At 30.9% G+C, this 13152-nt stretch overlaps 1 protein-coding gene across 3 annotated transcripts; it reads left to right on the forward strand.

The window, feature by feature from the left end:
- Nucleotides 1-6458: 6458 nt before the first annotated feature.
- LOC110660083 (U-box domain-containing protein 33) lies at nt 6459-12361 on the forward strand. Of its 3 annotated transcripts, none has more exons than XM_058152426.1 (10): nt 6459-6890; nt 7002-7196; nt 7645-7766; nt 8086-8207; nt 8355-8459; nt 8687-9167; nt 9335-9475; nt 9884-10411; nt 11005-11773; nt 11929-12361. In XM_058152426.1, the coding sequence occupies exons 2-10, from the start codon at nt 7013-7015 to the stop codon at nt 12105-12107; spliced, it is 2631 nt and encodes an 876-aa protein (XP_058008409.1). In that variant the 5' UTR covers nt 6459-6890; nt 7002-7012; the 3' UTR covers nt 12108-12361. The 3 variants fall into 3 exon arrangements, with proteins under 3 accessions (XP_058008409.1, XP_058008407.1, XP_058008408.1); XM_058152424.1 differs by having other exon boundaries at nt 6459-6656; nt 6750-7196; XM_058152425.1 differs by having other exon boundaries at nt 6460-7196; nt 9338-9475.
- Nucleotides 12362-13152: the final 791 nt, after the last annotated feature.

Consider the following 13152-nt stretch of genomic DNA (forward strand, 5'->3'; position numbering starts at 1 on the left):
AAGAGCGAGTCGCGGGGGTTATGCGGGTGGTATGGCGGGAAAGGGATTTTGCAAGTCTAGTGGGCCCGTCCTAGGATTTACTTGGGCCGGGCCCACTTTCCCTGTTTAATTTATTATCTAATTTATTATAAATTATAATAAAAATTATTAAAATACCCTCAAATTTCAATATAAAACGATTTATTTTTAAAATTTAACGAAATCTATAAAATAGTCTATTAATTTAATAATAATGTAGATTCATTTAATTTTCTTTTAGTCGAATACATAAATTAATTCTTAAATTATTTTTAAAATTAATACATGTCTTAACTTTTTATTTTGATATATTTTACTCTTATGTTTTAATTTATTCTATTTTTAATAATTATTATAAATTATTTTTAAAAAATCAATAAAAAATTTAAATATATCATACGCTAAATTTTCGCTTCACGATCAATTAAATTTAATGAATTATTTGTTTTTTAGTTGAAAAAATTATATTTATTAATTATCAGAATAAAAATAAAATGATACAGCATGTCAAAAATAAATAGTCATAGATATAATAAAATAACAAGTTCAAATGCCTTAATTTTTAAAATAGATTATATAAATATAAATATATATATATATATATATATATATATATATATATATATATATATATCAAATGATTCAATTTTTTATTTTATTTAAATTTAGTTTTAATCTAAAATTAAACTGACCAATTCTAATTAATTTTGACTGGATTTAAAAATAAATTTAATAAATCTGATTTTAATTTCAATTTTTAAATCAGTTTTTGACCGGGCAATTAACAAGGCACTCTACCAGTAACCCTAAATTATTATGATTAAGTGGGTTAATAAGACTAAGTCATATAATATATATATTTTTAAATTATTGAATGCATATCATAATGTGTGAGTTGAAGTTATGTTTTACTTGTTTTAGCAATTGTTAAAATTAAATGATCCATCAGCTGATCAATACTTTGGCTGTTGTTGCATAAACAGTATAATCTTACAGTTATTAAGAATAAAAAAATAATGAATCCAAAAACAACACGACTCATGCCTTATAAGCAATTCAATTAATTAAAGTATTAAATTCAAATATAATAAACTAATACTATACTTGGATTGAGATTGAGAGACTTGACTTGGTAAGTTTTAATTTGGATTAAATATATTGTTTAAATATTTTAAATGAAAATAAATTTAAATTTACTCTAAATTTCATATATTAGTGATAAGTTTAAAAATAAAAAATTTAAAATAATTAATTTTACCTCATTAGTCTAAGTTGAATTTAATATAAATATATTATTTATATATATATTTTTTAATTGATTAATAATTATTATTAATTATATCTATATAATTAAAGATCATATATAAATTAAATAATAACTATTTTTGCCAAATTTGCATAAAATTATAATAAATGATATATTTGAATATTGAATATTTTATTTCAAAATAAAGTTTGATAAATTAAAATGTTAATATAAATATATTTTATTGAAAAATATATTTATTTATTATTAATTAGTTAACATTTTTATAAACAAAAGAAAATATTTTATAAATAAAAGAAGATATTAATTTTTGCCCCACAGGCTAAAAATTCTGTCTCCGCTTCTGCTTTGACCAATGTGGTGCGGGGTATATGGACTAATGAGTGAAGGCTTCGTGTTCTGCAAATTAAAATTAAATGTGTATTGTGTGATGACGATTTTCCCTTTGAGTTTTTGACGGGACAATAATTAAATATGTCCTTTACTTTTGATGGGTCCCGTGGCATAATTTTGATTATTCTTCATTTGAAATATAGGAGAATCAATTTGCAAAATAAGTCTCGACCAGCCAGACCGTCGCCCCTGTTACTTCCATTCAACAAATCTGGCATATCTAATAATCAAAACTCTTTTCCTTAATAATTATAATCTGCGGTGACTTAATTAATCTTCCCAATATTTTCACAAAAATTATTAAATTTTAATTTTTTTATAAAAATTTTTAAATTTTAATTTTATTTTATAAAAATAAATTTAAAATTTTCATGTTAATTATTAATTTATTAATTATTTTATAAATAAAATTACTTAACTAAGTTATATTAACTAGTTATATTAATGAAGAAGAAACAGGTAAAAGAGAGGGATAAAAAGTAAATGGACACATTTTATATATTTTATTTTTTAAAATTAATAAAATAAAATAATTTTATTTATAAAATAATTTATAAGTCAATAAATTAATATGAAAACATTTATTTTATAGTCACATTAACTCTTGTAAAATTAAATTAATATTTAATAAAATATTTTAACCATGATTTTAATATCTCGATGATAATCTTGTAATAGAAATATCTTTAAACTTAAAATATGGCATAAAATTATATAAATATAAAAATTTTATGTAATAGAATTCTTAAAACTCTTAAAATAACTTGTTTATAAATAATATGTTAATGTGAACGATCAAGAGTAGTAGTAATATAGATAATTATTATTATTTTTTATTGGTAAAATCTTTTTAATTTGCTACTATATATTCAGTGCTTCGTTAATTTATACAGTTGAGATTCTTTTGTGGCAGATTTATGAAAAAAATTATAGCAAATTTTATCATTATTATATAAAAAATAGAGGGTTATCAACATTATCACAACTCTAAATTATTTATATTAACATATTACTTATAAATCAGTTATTGTGAATAAAAAATAATTTTATTATATAAAAATTTAAAATTTAAAATTTAAAGAGTTTTATATTATAAATTTTAATTTTAAAAATAACTACTAAAATTTAGGATAGATATTAAAATTTATCAAAATTAGCCATTTTACAGCCTATTTTTCTCAATTGGTACAATCATTATATAAAATATCCCCAATTGGATTCGCATAGGGCTTTGATATATATATATATATAATCTACGAGTTTCTTTTAATAAATATTAAGTTTTATAAGATCTGATCAACCCCAATCACATTATTTAAGATTACGGATTCTTTTAATATTGCTATTAAAATTATTATTGAAAAAATTATTTTTTTAAATATATTAATTAAAAAATATTAAAAAATAATTAAAAATTAAATTTATCGATTTTAATTATAAAAATATTAAAATAATAAAATAAAAATTTCAAATTATTTATTTAATAATATTTAAAATAATATTTTTATTCATAAAAATAATTTTAACCATCAAAATTCAATGCTAAATAACTATGTGACATCTACTTTATATGAAAAGCACAGCGTAGGAGCAGGCCAATAACCAGAAGAAAAGGACAGGTGCGTGTATTGGTACGAATATATTTTAAAACAAATAATAACATTTATTAATTATAATTTCATCATATTTCTGAAATTTTGTTAAACAAAAAAATAAAATTTGAATTTTGAATATTTTTCAATGAAAAATCTAAAGTTTGAATTTTGAATCCTTGTGTATTAATTAACTAGGAAGCTTGGCAAAATAAAGAATGAATGTGGCGGCGTTGGATTGGGTTTGGATGTACGAATATTTTATGATTTCCAATTAAATAATTACTAGTTCGGGGTTTTGATTCTTTCGTGGAATCAGCTTCGTATGTAATTTGTAATTTCTTTTATCCGAAGATTCGTCACCTTCTAGCTATGACTCGTTAAGCGCAATTAAAGAGGCCACGCGAGAGGGAAGACAAGTGAGCTTGATCCTTCTTTTCATTACGATCACAAAATATGTTAATTTGTGTGCATTGAGTTTACGCTAAATAATGAAGATTAAGTTAATTCATGGTGATATTATATATATATATATATATATATATATATATATATATAAATTGAGCTACATAAATATAAGTAAAAGAAAAACAAGTAAAAATAGGAAAAGTAAATAATTTATATATTATTGTTTGAAAATAGATAAATTAATAAAAAATTACCATTATAAGTAAGGATAAACTTTAATTTTCTTTATTTCTTAAATTTAAATCTTTATTCTATTAAATTTATGGTGTAATGAGGAATAAAGATAAAAATGTGAGAATTATGACTATTTTATTTATTATATTTTTTAAATTTATTATTTTTTTTTACTTTTTTAAATATAAAAATACATATTATTTTTTTTATATTTCTTACTATTAATCAGCATTATTTCACTCCATCCAAACAAACAGAGGCTTAATAGCATTAACCTACAGTGCCACCTACCAACCGCAGTCAAATGGTAGATTTTCTCTAACTTCTTTGCATTATTTCCTCAACTGTGGAAACAAAATCAAACTAGAGGTATCAGAATCAACTAAATTTTATATATTTTTCTATTTCTTTTTTTTTTCTGTATGTATTTATTAATGGTCCAAAAAATAGTTGCGTTGTAAATTATGAACACTTTGGTGAATACTAGGCCATGACGATTGACGACTTGCGAGAAGATTCCTAAAAATCAATTGATTTTGGATGAGCATATTTACTTCCGGGAGGAGCCTAACAATGAGGTAGTTTTCATGTTTGGATTGTCTTTTTCTCCCTTGGAATTTTGTATACATGACTTTTAAAATTTTGATCAAAACCGCGTCTTAATATTTAATGCAACTTGTACTATATTACACCAAACATCGCAAGAGTAGCGATGATTGCTGCTCCCGTTTTGTCCTTACTTGGTTTACCTGCGTCGCGCGAATCCTAAAATATACTGATATTTAAAGCTCCCAAGAAAAATTCAGAACTTATGCCATCTTGCTTACGCGTTTTTAGTGATGGATAGCCTGTTTATTATGGTATTCCTAACTTAATTAATTCAGTAACAAAAATAAATGTAGCATGAGTTTGTCCATTGAATTTAAAGTACCACTAGGACATATGATACTCCACTATAACTTCTTCCTATCTTCGAACTGAAAGAGACCCTAATAGCTAGTTCTTGCTGTGACTTTCATTAAATGCCATCGTTGATCATTCTCCACCTCCATTATCTACTGTGTAAGACTTTGATAGGTATTTGGTAAGTATTTGTTTGGCATTACGTTATATATATTTAATTTTAAATTATTTTTTTATATTTTTTAAATAATATATTTAAAAAAATAATTATTTTAATAATAATTCTAACGATAACACTAAATAATTTATAAAATGTTCAAGTCAATGACTTAAATAACAAGAAGAAAGTATAAATTATAAACTCTTTTTATCGCACATTATGTTAAATGTGCCTTAATTTGCTATTTAACTTGCAGAGCGGTAATTTAATGATTGAAATCAATGGTTTAAAATCTTGATATTTTATCATGTTTTATTTAAAGACTCCATTTGATCAACCAATCTTACAACTTTGACTTTCTCTTTGTGGGCCATGCTTCGATTTAAAAAACTTTAAAATACTAATTAACAATTTAACTAACCATTATCAATTAATTTAATTTAATTGTGATCCCTGCACTTTATTATTGAATTAGTGAAGTGAAGGGTTTATATTAAATTAAGATTGATTCGATAAAATTTAAAATTGAAATGGGTTAATACTTAATAATTTAATTTAATAAAAAATTATTTAAAAAAGAAATGGCCTTAGTTTCTTTACAATTAATTATTAAATTATAATTTAATTTAAATTGACTATTTTTAATAAATTTAAAAAATTATAATTGTTAAATTACTTTAATTTAAATTAGACAAACATCATGTTGGGATAGGTAAAAAAGAGAAAAAAAGAAATAAATAAAAAAAATAACTTTAAAAATATATTTTTTTTACTTTGAAAAAAGATGAAAATAGAAGAGGGAAGGAAAATAAAATTTTTTTAATTATTTTAAAAAAATAAATAAATAATAAAAAATCTTTTTATTTTTTATTTATCTAAATATTATTTTCTTCCCTTCCTTAAAATTTATCCAACCGTAATGTAAATCGGCCGGTGGCCTCTTTAGTGGTAGTGGCGCGAATACGACGGTTATCAATTTATCATATTCGAAGCATGACATCCCCTGCAGGCAAGACTATTGAGGCTGTCCTGAACGGCTAAACTTATCCCGCCGGGCGAGGCAGTTTAAACAGTTACGTGTCGGTTAATATGATGCACGTGGAAGAACATCGCGGTGAAAACTGAAAAGTTGTTCGGTTTTAGCTGGTTGGGTTGGACAAAAGCTATCCAACCCGGCGATCATGTAGAGAGGGAATCAATAACCTGTAGCGAATATTCCTCTGTGGGCTGGCCACCTCGGGAAATATCCTAAGTGGACTGCGCCATTCCTTCTTATCATGAACCCTCACCTTCTCAATCATTAAACAAGTCCCTGATCATTTGCAATCAGAGGAAGGGTCCATGTTAAACCCGTGGCTGCATCTTCACTGTAGCGCCACTTTATAGTTTACCATATTCGAGCTGTGTAGAGCCCACCCCACCGTCAGTTCAGAGAACCTTCCTTTCAAAGGAAGCAAAGCAAACAACGAGGAGTTGAGCTTAGAGATAGAGAGAGAACATAGATACTTATATATTAAAAAAAAAAAAGAAAAGCAAATAAGAATTATAGAAAGACCAAAGTGAAGAAGCCATAGGAGAGCTGGGGAATTGTTTATTGTTATTTGCAGTCCCTGTTTGGTTAAGCACTGTAGCCCCCATAGCTTAAGACAAGCAACCTCTTTTCAAGCCTAATCACAGCTACGTAGGCTTCCAAACTCCCAACACAGAAAAGCCACTTTTTTTCCATTTCCATTTCTCTTGAGCTTTATCTATTGCCTTTTTCCGATATTTTCAGGTTTGATTCAATGAGGATTTTTGAGTAAGAGAGAGAGTTTTGGAGAGGGAAGGACTTGAGGTTGATGAGAAAGATAAGTTAATTATTTGAAGTCTTTGAACATTGGAGAGTCTCCAATAGAGTGAAAATAATAGAATTTAGGTGAGTTTTGATGATTGAGGTGTTTAATTACTGTAATTATCATGGCTGTGGTGAGTCCTGCTCCTGCAATTACCCAACAGATGACTCCGATAAACTTTCCTGAATATATAGTTCCAGGAAGCATGGCAGCCGCCAGGGAGATAGTGGAGGAGCCGGTGGCACGGGTACTTGAAGAGAAGATATACGTTGCAGTGGGAAAAAGTTTTAAGGAAAACAAATCACTTCTTACATGGGCATTACAGAACTCAGGAGGGAGGAAGATTTGCATCATTCATGTTCACGAACCCGCTCAGATGATTCCGTTGAGTAAGTAGGCTATAAAAATATTTTTTCGAAGAATATGAAATTCTTTTGTAATTGTTTGAAATTCGACCTTCATATATTGGGATTTTTGTTTCCTTTTTTATTTTATTCTATCTCTTTAAATCATACTATGATTTTGAATTTGGATTTGAAAAATTGTAGACATAATCTGGCAGCAATAATGGAGACTTGGCTAAATTTGAAGAATTTCCATGATTGTACCTATTGACTATATATCTTCCTCCAACAAATTTGACAGAATTTGGGATTGAAATCCTATCTTATAAAATTTGTCCAGTAGTCAATACATCTAAACTATCCTGGTCGTAAAGAGCAAAAAAGTGAATAGGGTCAATCGGTTATTGTTTTGTTTGATCTTTGCATAATCACACCTCTTGATTGAAATGGTTTTTATTTATTGCGGGTTTTATTTTTGTTCTTTGTACTGCAGTGGGTACAAAATTTCACGCAAGCTCACTTAAAGATCAGGAAGTCAGGGCTTTCCGCGAAATTGAAAGGCAAGACATGCATAAAACACTGGACGAATACCTTCTTTTTTGTCGGCGAATGGGGGTATGAGTTCTTCTGTTTCATCATCTATATATGTTAGTCTTGATTATTTTTGAAGCGGGTCATCTGTGGAGGCCACATATTTTAATGAAGAATAATGGAATTGAAGAACTACTAAGGAAGAGTTCTAATCTGAACTTTGAATATTGCATTGGTTTGAAATGGATATAATATAAAATGCGTTAGGAATATATAAATTCATGTCCTTGTTGCAAAATTAGAGTCTAGTAGATGGCTTTGAATTTAAAGTTCATATTTGGATTTTGAATTATCATGATCACTTTTTGATTGATTTTGGCATTTGTCAATTATTATATTGTAGGTCCAGGCTGAGAAACTTTATATTGAAATGGAAAGTATTGAGAAGGGAATTTTGCAACTTATTTCTGGGCATGGTATCAGGAAGCTTGCTATGGGAGCAGCGGCAGACAAGCGATTTTCAAGGTAGAACCACTAGAACTCATATGGATTACTTACCATCATTTTCATCTTTAGTTCTGTGGGATTTCGCTTTAGAACTGCGACGAGAATAATCCCCTTCATATGTAATGCAAATACAGGTTTGTTTAACCAGCTGCTTAATAATTGCAGGAATATGATGGACATCAAGTCTAAGAAGGCCATCTCTGTGCGCCTACAAGCACCTGCTTCTTGTCACATATGGTTTATTTGCAAGCAGCACCTTATATACACAAAGTATGCTTGGCATGTTGTTATTGCTGCTTATGTATCTCCCCCACCTTCTTTTTTTCCCTTTTATTTTTCCTTTCTTAATTGTTTATGTGTACATGTTAATTATTTGTTGTTGTTGGAGAGATTCTATTCTTACTACTGCTAAGGAACAATCATCAACCATAAAATAATGTTGAACTTTGGGTCAATTGTGATGATCATGGCCATAATGGAAGTCTGTGTCTGACCAGGGAAGGTGCTTTGGATGCAAATGGTACAGAGCTCAGACCGTCCTTACAGCAAGCAAGCCCAAACACTGAAATTGGACAATCAAATCATTTGAGGTCACAGTCTATTACTCTAGGTCAGAAAAGTTACCCAAGACTCACCAATCCAGCTCAAGATTTATTCCGCAGGGCACGTTCTGTTACTTTTGGCCACCAGGGAGGTAAATCTCTAACTCCTGCTTCCCTAGATAACATTGGAGGGCCATCAACTTCACAGAACAGGTCAGATGCAGAAGGAGCTTCATCTGTTTCATCTGCTTCATCTGATGACTGTGATGCATTGTCAAGGAGTACTTCTGAGGGCTCCCTTCTGTCAACATACCCTTCCAGTGGAATGGTCAATGTTGGTTTGGTTCCACTTGATAGAACGGAAGGGAGTGAGAATGGATCAGAGTCGGCTCAACTTAAAGAGGATATTCACCACTCAACTCCTTCCAGTGTGCTGGTATAAATTATTATTTGATATCCATGTTACAATTTTCTAAGTTTGTGTTGGGGATAAATAAGATTCCTTCAAACTTTCTATTTTGCACTTTTAACATTTAAGTTATTGTGGTAATCTGATGATTGCATTTATTATTTTCAAAGTGCTTAATATTTGACGGATTCTAGCAGGACAGAAATATAGATGATCCTCTCTATGATCAACTTGAACAAGCAATGTCAGAGGCTGAAAATTCAAGGAGAGAAGCATTTGAAGAGACAGTAAGGCGTGCAAAAGCTGAAAGAGATGCCAGGGAGGCTATACGCAGGGTATATTCAATCACAAACTGCCTTTTTGTTCCTCTTCTACCTTTTATCCACCTTTCTTTTCAGTTTTGTTAAAATCAAGGAACATCAAATGAAAGTTGATAGAAATCAGTCCATCGCAGTTGAAGATATGGAGTAGAGGATGGTCAGTGGATGATATAAATTGTCCTGAATTTCTACATTACTAATTAGTATTTCAGTAGTAAGATGGATAGGATTTAACAAAATCATGTGCAGACCTTAATTTTCTGAATAGTTTCTGTCATTGTTCTTCACTCTCTATTATAAAATGTAGGTCTTGAACATGTATTTTCAATCCCCGGTTGGCAATCTCTCCCCCCCGCCCCGCAAACCCTCCCAAAAAAAAAAAAAAAAATCTAAATTATGCAAATCATGATTGTCAATTTACAGGCCAAAGCATCTGAGGGCTTGTATGCTGAGGAGTCAAGACAAAGGAAAGAAATTGAGGAAGCATTGGCAAAAGAAAAGGAAGAGCTTGAAAAGAGCAAGAAGGAGAGGGATGAAGTCATGGAAGAACTTCATATTGCCCTGGATCAAAAAAAATCGCTGGAGAGACAAATTGCAGATAATGATCAGATGGTAAAGGAGTTGGAACAAAAAATCATCTCTGCTGTGGAACTGTTGCAAAATTACAAAAATGAACGAGATGAATTGCTGATGGAGCGTGATAATGCACTCAAAGAAGCAGAGGAGCTGAGGAAGAGCCGAACTGAGGCCTCAAGTTCGAGCATGCCACAGTTCTTCTCTGATTTCTGTTTCTCTGAGATTGAAGAAGCAACTCAGAACTTTAATCAAGATCTCAAAATTGGGGAAGGGGGATATGGTAGTATTTATAAAGGCTTCTTGCGTCACACCCAAGTGGCTATAAAGGTGCTGCACTCTAATAGTTTGCAAGGACCTGCAGAATTTCAGCAGGAGGTATAATTAATTCTCTTTAATTTTACATTTATACAGCATTTTCTGGCATGAAATTTCCATTAAGCATGAGTTGAAAATCTAAATTACTAAGAATATTATTATTAGAAATTTGGTTTTCATATAAAATAATTTGTTCCAATTAGGTTCCTAATATGGTGTATTTCAGCTAGGTATATTTTTTTATTGGAGTTTGTAACTTTGTCTTCTGCTGTTAAGCAATTGCTAAACTGTCTTGTCAAAAAGCACTTGAGTGCAGTTGGTATGTCTTCTTAGTTCTTACTACTTGTTTTGTGTAATTTGGCATGGGTGCTTTTGTTAAGTTTGTGAATATATTTTGCATTGTTTGTTAGATTAAACATTAGTATAACAATATGGTGCTAGCCAGTTATGTATGCCCAACATCGATAGGATTTGGAATGGCAATTATGACAGGCTAAGTAAGATTTGAACATTAAGAAGTTAAATAGTACACTCATGTTCTTTTATGGTGGCCTGTTTACCAAAGAAGGGAAAATATTCACATCTGCTATTTAGAAGACTGGAATTTAATATTTATTTTTGGTACTGCATGATGTCTTTTGGCCGTATATCAGGTTGATGTTTTGAGCAACATGAGGCATCCAAATCTTGTTACTCTCATTGGCGCTTGTCCAGAAGCATGGACTCTTATCTACGAGTACCTTCCCAATGGAAGCCTTGAAGACCGACTGTGCTGCAGGGGTAATTCTCCTCCGTTGTCTTGGCAAACTCGAATACGCATCGCTACTGAGTTATGCTCTGTCCTTATCTTTCTTCACTCTAGTAAACCACACAGCATAGTGCATGGCGATCTAAAACCTGCTAATATCCTTCTTGATGCCAATTTTGTGAGTAAACTAAGCGACTTCGGAATCTGTCGTCTACTTTCTCAAAATGAAGGCGCAAGCATCAACACAACAATATGTTGCAGAACTGACCCAAAAGGCACTTTTGCATACATGGATCCTGAGTTTCTTTCCTTGGGGGAGCTTAGTCCAAAGTCAGATGTTTATTCATTTGGGATTATATTGCTAAGGCTGTTGACTGGAAGACCAGCCTTGGGGATAACAAAGGAGGTGCAGTATGCATTAGATAAAGGAAACTTGAAAATCCTCTTGGATCCTTTGGCCGGAGATTGGCCATTTGTGCAGGCAGAACAGTTGGCCCACTTGGCGCTGAGATGTTGTGAAATGAATCGAAAGAGCCGGCCAGATCTTGCATCAGAAGTATGGAGGGTACTTGAACCAATGAAAGCTTCATGTGGAGGCTCATCATGTTTCCGGCTTGGTTCAGAAGAGCATTGCCAACCTCCTCCATATTTTATATGCCCAATTTTTCAGGCGAGTTGCTCTGTTCCTATCTTATGTTGTAGGTTATAATATTTCAGTTGACATGTGCATGAGCCCTTCAGTTGGAGAACACATAGAAACCTGACTATACTTTCTTATCATTTTGAATATAGTTAATTGATCTATTTTGGCACTTAAATATGCAGGAAGTTATGCGAGATCCCCATGTAGCAGCTGATGGTTATACTTATGAAGCAGAGGCTTTAAGAGGATGGCTGGACAGTGGACACGAAACTTCGCCCATGACCAACCTTCAGCTTGCACACAGCAATCTGGTGCCCAACCATGCCCTTCGATCAGCAATCCAGGAATGGCTGCAGCAGCAGTAAATTAGTAAGAGTTCTCATTTAGTTCAGCACATTGTTTATATTTGTGTCTCTATGGCCAATAGAGATATTGTAAGATTTTTATTTGTTCTTTCTTGTCCTTGTTATATTGTAAGATTATGGGCAATGGGACCACATACTATAGTCCTTTTTCTTCCCTTTTTCTGCCATTGTGCAGAGGACAACAGACATAAAGTTACAGTGAATGGTTTTACCCATTTTTAAGTAGGGTAATGTTATTTGAATTTCGCAAATAATATTAATTAGCAATTTAACATCTGGAACGACTAACGCCGTTTAAAATTAGTTTTTTTTTTTTTTTTTGAAAACAAATTAGTTCATTAGTTTGTGACTTACATAATAGAAAATGAAAAGAATACAATTATCACCGTTTTAATTGCCTGTAGATTTGAGTTTAAGCCACTTGAGATATCTCCCCTTAAAAACTTGCTCTCTCTCTCTGTCTCTTCTTTTTCATTTTTCCTCTCTTTTTCTGTCTCTCTCTCTCTCTTTATGTATATGTATATTCTCTCTCATCGATAACACCATTCTCTAGCCTCACTGACGTTGAATCCTCATTGTGACTCGCACTCTTCTTCTTCTTCATAATTTGGCCAACTTCATCTATTCATATACTCGCAAATAAGGCAAGGTTTTAGCTCATTCAAAAAATTATTTGACAATTGAATAAAGTTACACGGTGCACAGTAGTAGAAAGTATCACCTGCATAGCCTCGAGGAGCATCGCAGCCTTGCTTATGTCCCCTACCTTACAACACCCATTAATTAACGCGTTCCACAACAATGCACTCTCAGAAATAAATTTCCGAGGACTTTCATCAAACAACTTCAGTGCCGATTCCAATTCCTCAACTTTCATACACACATAGACCATAACTATCATAACGAATGAAGCAAACTCGAAGCCACACTTCAAAATCATGGGAAATATTCGTGAGGCCATGAATCAGTTCATTGAAACGAAGGAGTTCTTGGATGGTAATGGCCAAAGATTGAGACGGTAGCGAACGGATTTGCGTAAATATGA

This window comes from Hevea brasiliensis, chromosome 9 (genome assembly GCF_030052815.1).
Source record: "Hevea brasiliensis isolate MT/VB/25A 57/8 chromosome 9, ASM3005281v1, whole genome shotgun sequence".
Taxonomy (NCBI): domain Eukaryota; kingdom Viridiplantae; phylum Streptophyta; class Magnoliopsida; order Malpighiales; family Euphorbiaceae; genus Hevea; species Hevea brasiliensis.